We start from the raw sequence: 14,635 nt of genomic DNA, 5'->3' as shown, positions 1-14,635 counted from the left end.
AGGCACAGCAACAGCACTGTCCGCAGCACCGAAGCCCCGGAGCCCAGCCCTCTCCCTCACCGGCAGCAAGGCACAGCAACAGCACTGTCCGCAGCACCGAAGCCCCGGAGCCCAGCCCTCTCCCTCACAGGCAGCAAGGCACAGCAGCAGATCACAGCAGGACAGATCAAAATGCATGCCGAGACTAGTGGAGGATGTGTCTTTCAAAAACAGACTAGTCGAAGTTCATTAAAATGGGGCATAAGAGGAGCATTTGAGCATGGGCCCAAAGCACAACCACCATTGTTTAATTCTCAATTGTGATTAAAGTAGAGTTGTATTGTATTGACTTGCCCTATGACAGCTTCTGTGTGTCTGCACACTAGGACTAGGATTGAACATCAGTGAACTATCAGAGCGTAGTACAACTAGAGAGAGGACAGTGCTGATGGGAATAGCATGAAGTGAATAACCAATCTAAATGAAATGTGTTCCGGTTCATGTAAAAGCATGACAAATGAAAGGCTGGGTGTATTCCTTTGTCTGGGATTAAATACAACATGGATTTTGATGTTAGTCTCAGTCTTAGTATCAGTACGCTTTGTTGGCATCCCTCGGTGCTGCTTTTATTTCACTTTATATTATATACTTTTATTAAAACTCATCAAAGGACTCTTTATTTGTTATTCGTTACTTAACGAATTGTATGTTTTCATTGTGTGGTGGTAGTTTGTGAGTGAAAGTGTTTTTGCATCATTATTCCAATAATAAAGTAGGATACATGTGAACAACTACAGTTATGTATCTTGTCATTTATATGATTATCTTTGCAAATGATTTGAGTATTTTATTGTGTCAAATTATTTGCATTCAGACTGTACGGTACATTGGAAATTAATCGTATAATTCATAAACCAATTTCATCCTAAAATAAATATAGAGTTGAAGTTCCCGTGCAGTAGAATTTCCAAATTCCTCCCCCAAAGATCTGCAAGCATGTCCACTACCAGTCAAAAGTTTTAGAACACCTACTCATTCCAGGGTTTTTCTTAATTTTACTATTTTCTACATTATAGAATAATAGTGAAGACATCAAAACTATGAAATAACACAAATGGTATCATGTAGTAACCAAAGAAGTGTTAAACAAATCAAAATATATTTTATATTTGAGATTCTTCAAATTGCCACTCTTTGCGTTGATGATGGCTTTGCACACTCTTGGCATTCTCTCAACCAGCAACACCTGGAATGCTTTTCCAACAGTCTTGAAGGAGTTCCCACATATGCTGAGCACTTGGCTGCTTTTCCTTCCTTCTGCGGTCCGACTCATCCCAAACCATCTCAATTTGGTTGAGGTTGGGGGATTGTGGAAGTCAGGTCAGCCCTTACACAGCCTGTAGGTGTGTTGGGTCATTGTCCTGTTGAAAAACACATTATAATCCCACTAAACCCAAACCAGATGAGATGGCGTATCGCTGCAGAATGCTTTGGTAGCCATGCTGGCTAAGTGTGCCTTGAATTCTAAATAAATCACAGACAGTATCACCAGCAAAGTACCCCCACACCATAACACCTCCTCCTCCATGCTTTACGGTGGGAAATACACATCCGTTCACACACACCGCATCTCACAAAGACATGGTGGTTGGAACCAAAAATCTCAAATTTGGACTCCAGACCAAAGGACAAATTTCCTCCGGTCTAATGTCCATTGCTTGTGTTTCTTGGCCCAAGCAAGTCTCTTCTTGCTATTGGTGTCCATTAGCAGTGGTTTCTTTGCAGCAATTCGACCATGAAGGCCTGATTCGGCAGGTTAGCCTAGTGGTTAGAGAGTTGGACTAGGAACCGGAAGGTTGCAAGTTCAAACCCCCGAGCTGACAAGGGGCTGTCGTTCTGCCCCTGAACAGGCACCCACTGTTCCTAGGCCGTTATTGAAAATAAGAATTTGTTCTTAACTGACTTGCCTGGTTAAATAAAGGTAAAATTAAAAATTTGCACAGTCTCCTCTGAACAGTTGATGTTGAGACGTGTCTGTTACTTTAACTCTGTGAAGCATTTATTTGGGCTGCAATTTCTGAGGCTAGTAACTCTAATAAACTTATCTTCTGCAGCAGAGGTAACTCTGGGTCTTCCTTTCCTGTGGCGGTCCTCATGAGAGCCAGTTTCATCATAGCACTTGATGGTTTTTGCGACTGCACTTGAAGAAACTTTTAAAGTTCTTGAAATGTTCCATATTGACTGACCTTCATGATTTAAAGTAACGATGGACTGTTGTTTCTCTTTGCTTATTTGATCTGTTCTTGCTATAATATGGACTTGGTATTTTACCAAATAGAACTATCTTCTGTATACCCCCCCACTACCTTGTCACAACACAACTGATTGGCTTAAACGAATTAGGAAGGAAAGAAATTCCACAAATTATCTTTTAAAAAGGCACACCTGCATTCCAGGTGACGACCTCATGAATCTGGTTGAGAAAATGCCAAGCGTGTGGGAGCTGTCAGCAAGGCAAAGGGTGTCTATTAGAAGAATCTCAAATCTCAAATATTTTTTGATATGTTTAACACTTTTTTGTTTACTATGATTCCATATGTGTTATTTCATAGTGTTGATGTCTTCACAATTATTCTACATTGTAGAAAATAGCAAAGATTAAGAAAACCCTTGAATGAGTAGGTGTTCTAGAACTTTTGATCGGTAGTGTATGTGTTTGGTACATGTGGAAACACCCTGTACATAGTGTGTTGTGGTGAATTACACATTACTAATGTAGGAGGTATGCATCCTATGGCCTGATTTGAGAAATGTATCTCTATGAAGGATACACTGTATTGTCAAATGTGTAATGAGGTAGAAAACACGCTACTCTTAGAATATATTTTATGCAATTTAATACTGTATAAAAATGTATGTTGAAATGTAAAATAGATTCTATTTTGAACATTACATTTTATATTGTTGCATTTGGGTATATCAAAATATATTTTTGCTAATGTCTTAATACACTATAATACTTAGCAAACCAAATAGATTTATTTTACAAGCACTTGACCACAAATGTAATCCATTGATATTCACAGCACAGGAGGTTGGTGGCACCTTAATTGGGGAGAAAGGGCTTGTGGTAAGGACCAGTGGTGTAAAGTACTTAAGTAAAAATACTTTAAAGTACTACTTAAGTAGTTTTTTGGGGGTATCTGTACTTTACTTTACTATTTGTATATTTGACAACTTTTACCTTTACTTCACTACATTCCTAAAGAAAATAAGGTACTTTTTACTCCATAATTTTTCTTAGCATCCAAAAGTACTCATTACATTTTGACAGGAAAATGGTCCTATTCACACACTTATCAAGTGAACATCCCTGGTCATCCCTACTGCCTCTGATCTGGCAGGCTCACTAAACACAAATGCTTCATTTGTAAATGATGTCTGAGTGTTGGAGTGTGCCCCTGGCTATCTGTCAATAGAAAATAAAAATAAACATCTGGTTTGCTTAATATAATTAAGTTGGAATGAGTTATACTTTTACTTTTGATACTTAAGTACATTTTAGAAATTCCATTTACTTAAGTATATTTAAAACCAAATATTTTTAGTATTTTCTCAAGTAGTATTTTACTGGGTGAATTTTACTTGAGTCATTTTCTATTTTCTATTAAGGTATGTTTACGTTTGCTTAAGTATGACAATTGAGTACTTTTTCCACCATTGGTAAGGACTGGAGTGGAATCACTGGAATGGTATCAAACTCATGGTTTCCAGGTGTTCGATGCCATTCCATTTGCTTCGTTCTGGCCATTATTATGAGCTGTCCTCCCCCCAGCAGCCTCCTGAAATCCCAGGTATGATGAAGCACAAAAAGGGTTTGCTGCAGATGGACAACCTGGACTGGAGGGAAAATGTGACGTTTGAGAAACAAGCCAAAGAAAGGCAGTAAGGAAGGTGTCTTAAAATCATTTTGTGGGTGAAGAAAATGAACATCTATGATCCATCAGAATCTGACGTTGGTTAAAGATCCAATACAGACGTTTTTTATATCATTATCAAATAATGTCTGGGTATTAACCTTGATGTAATTGATTTCCATTAAAATGGTCAAAAAGAAACCAATGTTTCTCAAGCAATATTTTGCTAGGACTTAGTGGTCTGAGTGGGAAGGGGAAAACCCGAAAATTAGCTGTTATTGACAGAGGTTTGGAACTGTCTTTGTTATTGGTCTAACTAATTTACCACCTGAAGATGTCACCATGGAAAGCTAAAACTTCACCCATGCAAAACCTGCTGATTAAAAGGTCTGGTGGAGATTGTATTTTCAACCAGCAACAATCAGGAAATAACACTTATCACATTTTATCACTCTTTTACGGTGTTAGTTTCATCTGCTGTTGTTGTACAATATCATACAAAATACAGAAAAAAATGAATTTGGACTGCGTTTTGGAAGAGGTGCAATGATCCGCGAGATAATAATTGTAGCTTTCTAACCAGCAGAAGTCACCAGCAGAGGTCATTAAACGTCCATATCAGAGCTATCGATGCTTTAGTATAGTAGTGCGATTGCTTTTGTCTGTCTGATTGCTGTGCATGGACCACTGGCTGACGTTGGACTCAAAATCTATGTAAAAAAATCCCTGCCATACTACCAATTCAGCAATGCAGTCTTTAGAAGGTAATCTGTATTCGTTAATTTTGATAAATTCTGAGCCAAACACTTATCGACATGTGGCTGGTACAGTCTGAATGTGGTTGCTTATTTTCAGCTGACAGCTAGCTTGCAAGGAAGCTAGCTAGGTGGGTAAACTAGCTGAACCTGTTTGTTGTTGTGATTATCTGTTAGTTATAACAAGTCATACAATGTATTACTCAGTTTTGTGCTGGAATAAACTGAAATAACTTGCAAGCCAGACGATTTGATAGCGTTGTTGTTTGGAGTGTTCTCCAATGTGTCCCCTTGGCCTTGCCTTAGGCTAGTCCTGTGAATGCCAAAGATACTGTAAATAAGACCTATTTTGAGTTTGCACCCACAAACCAAGGCTTAGCTGGCTAGCTACTGCTGTAGTATAAATGCTACAACAATCTTTATTAAGATTTGTCAGTTTGGACCAGTCAGTCAGCTCATAATCTGTAACCTATTTTGTCAACAGGAGAGAATCAACACCTGTGGATGTCACAAGTCATTGATTTGATGGTGTCCAGCTAGAGCTAGCTACAGCTATGTCTGTGGCCTCGCTCCTGCGAAGTGCCATGAGGTAAATAACCCACTATAGTACTTACATTATCATACTTACATCATCACCTGCACACAGAATTGATTTTGTGAAAAGGACCACTGTTGTTAGTGATGTAATGCATAGTTTCCAAAACTTGGTCCTGGGGCCCCCCCTGGGTGCATGTTTTGGTTTTTGCCCAGGCATTAAACAGCTGATTCAAATAACCAACTCATCATCAAGATTTTACCATTTTAATCAGCTGTGTAATGCTAGGGCAGAAACCAAAACGTGCACTGGGGAGGCTGAGTTTGGGAGACCCTGATGTAATGCACAGCAGGCTCCCTTTGGACTTCATAGTGATCATAGTGACAACCCTTTATCCTCCCTCTCTGGTCCATGTTGTTTTTCAGAGTGGTGAACAGACATGTCGCAGCACATTTGGTCCATCAGAGAGCTCTTTCAGGGGCAGATGCTATCAATGCACTGAGACCTTTCTACTTTGCAGTGCACCCAGACTTCTTTGGCCAGCATCCCAGGGAAAGGGTGAATGATTATGTCCTGTCGTAGTTCAAAAGAGCAATAATGTCCATGTATCATAGAATTGTGTCGTAGGGAAATTCCACGGCGACTCAACAATTTCCATTCAACGTTTTACAAAAACACATTTACCTGAAGAACGGTGTAGATGCAGCATGAACCGTCCTTCTGTTACCAAACTTTGCATCTGCACTATTATTCAAGTAAATGTGTTTTTGTAAAATGTTCAGTGGTATTTGTTAAAAGTCGTCCTTGTGCATAGAGTTGTATGGTTTGTTTAACTTTGCATTCATTGTTTTTTGTTTGACATTTTTAAAGTGAAAAATATGAGCCTCAGAATCATTCTGTTATCGTGGAATTGCCAATCATAACGGTCTTTGTGTAATTCTCTTCAGGAAGTGAATGAAAATTCCCTCAAGAGACTCAATGGTTATTTGGAAAACCTTCAGAAACCGGGGACCCGCTCAGTCCAACCAACAAAGCTCACCTTTTATGTCAGGGAAATAAAGGAGAAGGAAGACATTCAGAAGGAAGTCCTTCCTCCTGGTAATGTCCTTTTATCCTGCTTAAAATGTAGACTATACAGTATTGGTGTTTCTTGATCATTAGTTTTTTTCATACCGTTTCCTCAGAGAGTGAGTATTATGCATGGATGCATTCCAAATGGCACCCTATGCACCCTGATTAAACAGTGCACTATATAGAGAACATGCTGCCATTTGCAATATAGATGTTTTTTTGTGACTGACTATGTTTGTAATACATTTGACCACATTTCCCAGGGTTCCGTTCGGTCAGCTTCACTCTGCAGACCAAGGATGTCCTGACCACCGTAATGGATGTGTTGAAGTCCTGCAGTCTGTCCACAGAGCACATGAAGGGACTGAAGGCCAGCTCAGAGTCACCCAAGAGCCAGCAGCCAGTGGCTGGGCATGGGAACCCTTTCTACAGGCCCATCAAATGGGACAAAAGCTACTACAGCTTCACTGGCTTCAGAGACCCAGAGCAGGAGCTGAAGCAGGCCAAGAAAGTAGAGCCCACACTAAGGTACTGTATAGTGACTACCTAGCCAAAGCAAACGGTAACTTCTTATGTATGTAGAATGACATAGACATTAGCATTGCTTTAGCTTGATCACTTTTTAACTGTCAACTCAAATTCACAGATGCATTCCGAAGACGGGTTTAAATAGAAACAAATGATCTTGCTGTCTTTGTCACTGCCTGTGTACTTGCGTTCCTCTGGTTGGCTCATTCCACTCATGCCTTGAGAGAAGTGACATGCTCTACAAGCTCGACAGCCATTGGTCTGTCTGAAGAGTTGTCTCTCTGCTGCAGCTTGTGGCTGAGAAACCACGAGAAGGAGGCTACGAAGAAGCAGAACGCCAGTGTCCCTCGACGGGAGGAGCTGAAGAGACTCAAGAAGGAATTGTGTCAGAAATTTGCCTTGGAAGATATTAGGTAATCATCAACACTCTGAACAACAGCTGTTCCATTCTAATAGAAGAAGAAACCATTGGTGAGTTTCATTAAGTGCACCAACTCCCATGCAGATAGAAAATGGTGCAGAGATGCATAGTAAAAATCAAAATGTCACATGCACCGAATACATGACTCTGATGCACAGTGCTGGTCCTATGAAGTAAAGTGCATAGACCCTTCAGCTTCATAGGGTGCATGTTTGAGTGAGTTACTGTTTGACTGGGTTCTACTGGCCTGCGGTACAACAGAAGTAAAGTAACGTATTATCAATGTTCTGGAGACTTTGAGCCTCCTGTTGTTACATCTTGATGGGGATCTCTGCTCTCACTTGAACACCTGATCTGAGGACAATACCTCCTCCCTCCTGCAGGTGGCAGCGCAGCTGGGGAGTGACTCACAGATGCTGTCAGCTCCAGAGTCTGAGCCGTCTCTCCCAGCAGAACCCTGAGGCTGTGCTCAACCTGCGAGGTATACACACCTGGAAGAGAGTCAATAAGGGTCTTTGTCTTAAGAGTGGGCTTCAATTGTTATATTCTGTTGACATTTTGAAAGATGTCCTGACTGACAGAGAATGATGAGTGAATTAAAATGATGTATGGTAAATTACTTTATGCATTCCTTATTTTCTTTTAGGACACACTATAATATTCACTGACCAATCAGGGATGAATGCCTCGGGTCATGTGATGCTGGGAACAATGGATGTTCATCACCAATGGACAAAAGTATGGCACATGTTACATTTCAGCTGGAAAAGTGACCAGTCTTTTTTATTCTCCTGTTGCTCATGTTCTGTGTTTGTTTGTGTGTGCGTGTGTACATGTGTCCTAGCTGTTTGTGAGTCTCCCCAGCTACCGTAGCCTGCTCCAGCAGACAGAGTGGCTGAAGGAGAGGATCAGCCATGTGTTGGGAGGTATTCAGGTAATTAACGTAGAGAGACTGGGACCTGTACAGCCTATAGAGGAACACTGCAGCATCCTCAACACCTTCCATAAGAGACTACTGGCCCGACGCCTAGCCCTGCATCCCAGGAGCCTGCAAGGTCTGGCCATGACCCTGGAGAAGTAAGAGACTCTTCCTTATCCACCCACACCACAGACCATGTACCCGACTGTCTACCAGTGGGCCAAAATACTCTGTTTATGCAGCACATTCCTGTTCAAGGGTGTGATTTTGATGCTACTGTAGTACCAGTCTGTAGAGTGGGGGTCCCGAATTACACTGAACAAAAATATAAACGCAACATGCAACAATTTCAATGGTTTTACTGAATTCATATAAGGAAATCAGTCAATTGAAATAAATGTATTAGGCCCTAATCTATGGATTTCACATGACTGGGCAGGGGCACAGTCATGGGTGGGCCTGGGAGGGCATAGGCCCACTCATTAGGGAGCCAGGCCCACCCACTGGAGTACCAGGACCAGCCAATCACAATTAGTTTTTCCCCGCAAAAGGGCTTTATTACAGACAAAAATACTCCACAGTTTCATCAGCTGTCCAGGTGGATGGTGCATGTGAAGATGCCGGATGTGGAGGTCCTGGGCTGGTGTGGTTACACGTGGTCTGCGGTTGTGAGGCCAGTTGGACATGCTAAATTCTCTAAAACGACATTAGCGGTTTATGGTAGAGAAATTATCTTGCAACACCTCTGGTTCACATTCCTGCAGTCAGCATGCCAATTGCATGCTCCCTCAACTTGAGACATCTGTGGCATTGTGTTGTGTGACAAAACTGCACATTTGATTGTCCCCAGCACAAGGTGCACTTGTGTAATGATCATGCTGTTTAATCAGTTTCTTGATATGCCACACCTGTCAGGTGGATGGATTGTCTTGGCAAAAGAGAAATGCTCACTGACAGGGATGTAAACAAACAAATGTGTGCCCAACATTTTAGAGAAATACGTTTTTTGTTCATTTGGAACATTTTCTGGAGTCTTATTTAATCTCCTGAAACATGGGGCCAACACTTTGCATGTTGCGTTTACATTTTTGTTCAGTATACATTTAGCTGTGGGACGACTTTTCCTGATGGCCGGGGGGCCGGAACATAGTTATAAATCATTTGGATCCCAAATAGATATAGTATTTGACAAAAGCAGAATAATTTCAAACCTTGATTACATTGGGATAGGATCACATAAGCCTTGCTATTTATGTGTGGGGATACTTGGGAAGAGATTTCTTAAAATAAAATCACTTTGAGATTTTTTTTGTGTGACTTTAGTATTTTATGTCCAACAACAATTCCAAAACATTTTTCTTATTATTATTGATTTATTTTGCTCAGAGAACTTGGAGGGCCAAATGAAATCACCAGCGAGCTGCCTAGAGGGGAACCTGGTGTAGAGGCATGTGAGAGATTCCCTGACCACTGATGATGTACCTGTGGTGTTTTGTCCCAGTGACCGCTCCAGCCCCAGCCTGCATGAGATGGGTCACTTCGTCATCCCAGCCACCTGTGAGCCCAGCAGACTACAGACTTTCCTCCAGAGCATGGCCTGGGAGGCCCGACAACGAATCAAACACAGGAACCAGTGAGTGTCTGTCAACCTTGTCTTCCTGCCCTCCTACTTCCTACATGTCTGTGTACGTTGTTGTATTGATTATCCCTCGGTCTGTGTGTGGCTAGGCGTGCTCTGTGTGTGACCCTGACCTGTGTCCGTCCCCCCCCAGGTTGCAGAAGGAGGAGGAGGAGGTTCTGCTCCACTGCCTGGAGGCTTTGGCCCTGAGGAATCTGTCCAAGGAGCCCAGTGTCAGACACAACCAGATGATCCCCTGCTGTAGGCGGTTGCTGGAGGAACGCTTCCCCCTCATGGAGGGCCTCCGGGTGGAGGTCTCCCACTTCTACTCTGTCATGCAGGACGGGGACTTGTGCATCCCCTGGGACTGGCAGGGCTGAGGGGACAGGGGACATGTGGCAGCACGCCTGGTTGAACCAGACTCAATGCTATGCTCACCATGTCTACCACCAAGCTACACTGCAGCTGCCACACAGAGAAACAAACCGACCGACTCTCACAAGGTCAATCACGTTATCCTTCTACTGGAGAGGACAGATAAAGACATACTCTTTTCACACTATTGTGCTGAACCAGGGCCTGGTTTCCCAAAAGCATCTTAAGGCTGAGTTCATAGTTAGAACCTTCGTAGGAGCATTGTTAAATCTCTGAACTGTTTTCCAAAGCCATCCTTACTAAAGTTGCACTTGAAAACGCTTGTTATTTACCACCTGCCTCAGATCACTCCTAGAACAGCTAGTGTTATTTTTCCCTTCCACTAAACATAGACTCAAGATGCTTCTCTGTCTCTCTGTGACCACCGATAACTTCACAAAGATGTTGACTGCAAATATAGAGTTGCCAATGCCTTTGCAATCCTTAGAAACAACCAAAAGACAAAATGATGCTTAAAATGAAAACCAATATGACTGCATTCAGATATAAATAGCCTACCTACCTACAGTGGCCTATATTTCCATTAGTTTTATTTATCTATTTGGCTACCATCTGTAATTTCTGCCTTTATATATTTCATGATGTGTCAAATCTTGATTTAGTGCATGTATTATAGGGTAAGCATTACAATAAGTGGCCTCAGTATTTGCAGCCGCACTAGCTGATCCGTCGTCAGTATTGTGGAATAATTATAATTTTAAGGTAAGATAAAAGAAAGGAAGAAAGCTGATCCGATTTCTTTCAATCTTGTCAGTATCGACACACTTAGCGAACGTTCTGTCTGTGTGGCGTTACATCTTCTGCCATTGTAGGAAAGATGCATCGTTAAAACACTCGTAAGCCTAAATTCCATCGCTATCGAGAAGCCAGGCCCAGTACTGTGCTGGCTTGCATACGTTCTTTTCATAATGTCCTTTCCAGCACGTTCCAGTAACTATGGTGGATAGGATGGGTAACCAGACCAGCTCAGCTTGGTTTAGTAGTGTGAATAGGTTTGGTCAGAGCAGGCTGGTGCAATAGAGTTAGTTTGTATTAACCAACCAGAAGGCCTAGTATCTTGAAGTCAGTCAGTGTTCAGGAAGGTGTGCGTGTGAATAAACCAACACAGAGGAATAGTATCAGTATTTTCATTAGGGGTGTATGAGGGAAAACAAGATGTTTGTTAATGTAGTTCAGTGGCACTTTAGATTGATTGTGTTATTTTAATGAACATTTAGTGGAGTATTATTTCCGAGACGGTCTACGAAGACAACTATTACACTTATTCAAATCTATTACATTTGACTTTAAACTGTACAGAAACACACTTTGCTATCACAAAAGAAGAGCTAAGGAAAGAAATGGCTCGGTATTACGAGCTGTCTCATACGATGACCGGAACGGGAGACGTCATATACTGTTGCAGTGTTTAAACTCTACACTAGATGGTGTGCTCTCTCACTAAACTCAGTATGGGGTTCATTGGTTTTTGTAATGAAATATACATTTCCGAGTGAGATTTGATGTTCTGGTGTTTCTCAGAGTAGGAGTGCGGATTTAGGATCAGTTTGGCCTTTTAGATCACAATAAAAAAAAAACATTACATGGACAGGGGAGACCTGATTCTAGATCAGATGTTTGATACATAGAGCCTCTGGTTAGTGGTCTACTGTAGGTTGATCTTGACTGAAATGAGCACCAGCTATTAGAAGAAGAGCTAAAGTACTGGAAGTGGATCCCACCACATTGATGCAGCTCTCGTGTGATGGGACAGTCAAATGGAATGAAGACTTCATACTGCAAGATCAAGTAATACTAACTGCATCAGTTACCTGACTAGCTAGAATACTGTCGAGACAGCCGGGAACAATAATGATTAATATATGTTTGTTTTTACCTCTTAACTTTAACACAACCAATATCACAGAATAAAGACCTGCTAAAAGGTGGATAATTGATTTAATATAATATAATTTAGAGATGCTAAATGACGAATGTAAAATGTCCATGACTATTGCTGGATTAACACTATTTTCAACATTCTTGTTTGTTTGCCATTGTCCTTCACAAAGTGTGTTGTAACTTGTTGCAGAGCTGACTGACTCCATCCCTAATCAGCTCTGTGCTGAACGGTTGTCAAAAGCCAATTTGATCCAAACACACCCATTCATAAACTCTACATGAACATGTGGATGTCTCTCTCACTCTCCCAGAGTGATAAATGTGTGTTGAATTAGACGATATGAAGTCCCTCCCTCCTCTGTATACTGAGCCAGAACTATATAGATAGATAATGTGTTTATTTAAATCAGTGGTCAGAACAGCCTCTTCAAAGAAACAACCGATCCTAGGTCCACCATCACCTGTCTGCCTGTCGGTCTGACTGTCCAGCTCCTAGATTCAGGGCCCGTAAAAAGTAGTGCACTAGGGAATAGGGTGCCATTTGGGATGGACCCTGGGGCAAGGTGGGATGGATATTAGCAGAGTAATTCTTAGCTTTTTAGAAGACATTAATAGACAGGGGAGGTTGTGTCCTGCCTAGCATGGGGTTGGCCTTCTAGCAGTGCTTGTGTTAGTCATCCTGCCTCTTCATTGTGCAGGATATGGGTTTGGTTGGTTTATGGCAAGCTGATCCTGATCGGCCACTTCCTCCTAGTTAGAGAGGAACCCCCTCTGAGTTTGAGTGTTGCCATTAAAGCCATAGAGGTCATGATGCTAAATCAGACTGTTTTGAAACAGGAAAGCCTTTAATGATTTATACCTGAACTCCCACTGTTGTTATCATACCTCCCCTGATCTAACGTAGTCTGGGTACCAGTCTTTAGAACTAACATTCCACTCCTTCCCACTCGTCTTTGGCAAATGACAAGAGTGGCAAGGAATCTAATGTTATTACTGAACAGAGACAACAACCAGGCTAGCTCTAACACACTGTTATTACCATACTGCTCCTGCTCTGATGCATTTTCACAGACCTGGGAGGGGGGCTTTCAATATCAATTACCCCATTGGATCATGACAAGAGGTGGCGACCTGACCAGCGTTTGGCCCTCTTGTGACTGTGGTAAAGGTTTTAATCAAGTGCAATAAAGTTGGCCATTATTCTGTAAAATAACAAGGGCCATCAATATCTTGAATGTCAAATGAAAAGTAATGGGAAGACAAACATGCTACCTTTCCTGTTATTTAGGTTGCTGGGACAATAACTTGAATGTCCCTGGCTACTTCAAAGTAGATCATATTTCTGGTTGTGAACTGAATGTTTCTGATCACTCTACTCTCTTTCCCAGCGTCATCTCGCTTCCTTTAGTAACCAGAAAATACATCCTGGCATTATGATCATAACATTCAGTTCAGAGCCAGAAATATGATCTACTTTGAAGTAGCCAGGGACATTCAAGTTATTTTCCCAGCAACCTAAATAACAGGAAAGGTAGCATGTTTATCCAGCCGTGACTTTTGATTTGACATTCAGATATTGATTGGGGCTTGGTAGAGTATTACTGGTGTTCATGTGATTCCCATGTTTTATGTCTCCGAGTCTTTCACAGATTTCATTTCCCAAGTTTAATATGACTCAGGGAAGGGAGATATGCACGTTAGAAGTCGACGCCGTGCCTACCCCGGCCATCAACACAAGTGCTGTGGAACTGTCCTCTTAGTGTAATGGTTAAGATTGGTTGGTTGGTTCCTCCCGTTGGAGACTCGGGTTCAGATCTCGTCTGGTTAGACGGACAACCAAGTTGTCTTTGGCCATTTCCAACACTGACGCTTCTTGACTCTTTCTTTCCATAGTGCCCCAGGTCTAGTAGCCTCTTGGGTTTTTCCTCTGAGCAGGATTGGGCGGGGCCAGCTCCTTATCCAGGACTGGATAATGTGGTCAGAGCTCTGTCACCCAGGCTGGCATCCCACTGCTTATTTTGGACTGCCAACATGTAAAGGATAAACCTCACTGGGGTTCTCCTGTCCTGGTTACTGTCTGTGTGTGTGAGATATTCCTGGAGACTGAACCCAAAGCACAACATCAATGGCATGGCCTTCACAGAGGCATGCGTGAGTAAGCATTGCTTGTCCGTCTGAGACAGGGTGAATGGATACGATCATGATCAGTCATTTATTTGTTCACATTCAAAGTGGGCATTAGAGTTGTTTAAATAAAACGTTAGCATTAGGCTAAATTATTGCGTTTTTAGTTGTTTTAAATACACAAGCCAGAGAGAAAGTTTGATTTAGTTTGCCTGGTACCATGGAACCAATGGAATCGTCTCAAAAGTGTCAAATGAAATTAAAGCCAGTCTATAATTTTTCCAGGAAATTAAAATATTTAAATAGATCCCTTGTTTTTGCACAGCTGCTGTTTGAGGTCTACGTCACGACATATTGCATACTATATTGTAACATTTCCAATTAAAATGTTACTGTTAAAATGGCATGAATAGGGAGACGCTAGTATGTAACTGCCCAGCCAAATCCCCTTC

At 41.7% G+C, this 14,635-nt stretch overlaps 1 protein-coding gene across 5 annotated transcripts; it reads left to right on the top strand.

Moving 5' to 3' along the window:
* The first annotated feature begins 4,511 nt into the window (after positions 1-4,511).
* On the top strand, positions 4,512-12,103 carry LOC110507551 (T-cell activation inhibitor, mitochondrial). Of its 5 annotated transcripts, none has more exons than XR_016492223.1 (11): positions 4,512-4,660; positions 5,136-5,240; positions 5,612-5,744; positions 6,134-6,284; positions 6,521-6,785; positions 7,076-7,198; positions 7,590-7,687; positions 7,853-7,944; positions 8,051-8,283; positions 9,512-9,758; positions 9,898-12,103. XR_016492223.1 is itself a non-coding variant. In XM_036966333.2 (11 exons), the coding sequence occupies exons 2-11, from the start codon at positions 5,206-5,208 to the stop codon at positions 10,121-10,123; spliced, it is 1,488 nt and encodes a 495-aa protein (XP_036822228.2). In that variant the 5' UTR covers positions 4,512-4,660; positions 5,136-5,205; the 3' UTR covers positions 10,124-12,103. The 5 variants fall into 5 exon arrangements, 4 of the variants coding, with proteins under 4 accessions (XP_036822228.2, XP_090078209.1, XP_090078203.1 ...); XM_036966333.2 differs by having other exon boundaries at positions 9,627-9,758; XM_090222077.1 differs by having other exon boundaries at positions 4,551-4,782; positions 9,627-9,758.
* The last annotated feature ends 2,532 nt before the right edge of the window (positions 12,104-14,635 follow it).

This window comes from Oncorhynchus mykiss, chromosome 3 (assembly GCF_057628025.1).
Source record: "Oncorhynchus mykiss isolate SJ-2025 chromosome 3, ASM5762802v1, whole genome shotgun sequence".
Lineage (NCBI taxonomy): Eukaryota > Metazoa > Chordata > Actinopteri > Salmoniformes > Salmonidae > Oncorhynchus > Oncorhynchus mykiss.
Note: the sequence above shows the minus strand (reverse complement) of the source record. Positions and strands in the feature narration are given on the sequence as shown.

Bases quoted from the DNA above. Each gene is read 5' to 3' on its own strand.
- LOC110507551 (XM_036966333.2), top strand. From the start codon at position 5,206: ATGTCTGTGGCCTCGCTCCTGCGAAGTGCCATGAG. The intron at 7,199-7,589 runs GTAATCATCAAC...TCCCTCCTGCAG, and splicing joins TTTGCCTTGGAAGATATTAG to GTGGCAGCGCAGCTGGGGAG. The intron at 7,945-8,050 runs GTATGGCACATG...CATGTGTCCTAG, and splicing joins TTCATCACCAATGGACAAAA to CTGTTTGTGAGTCTCCCCAG.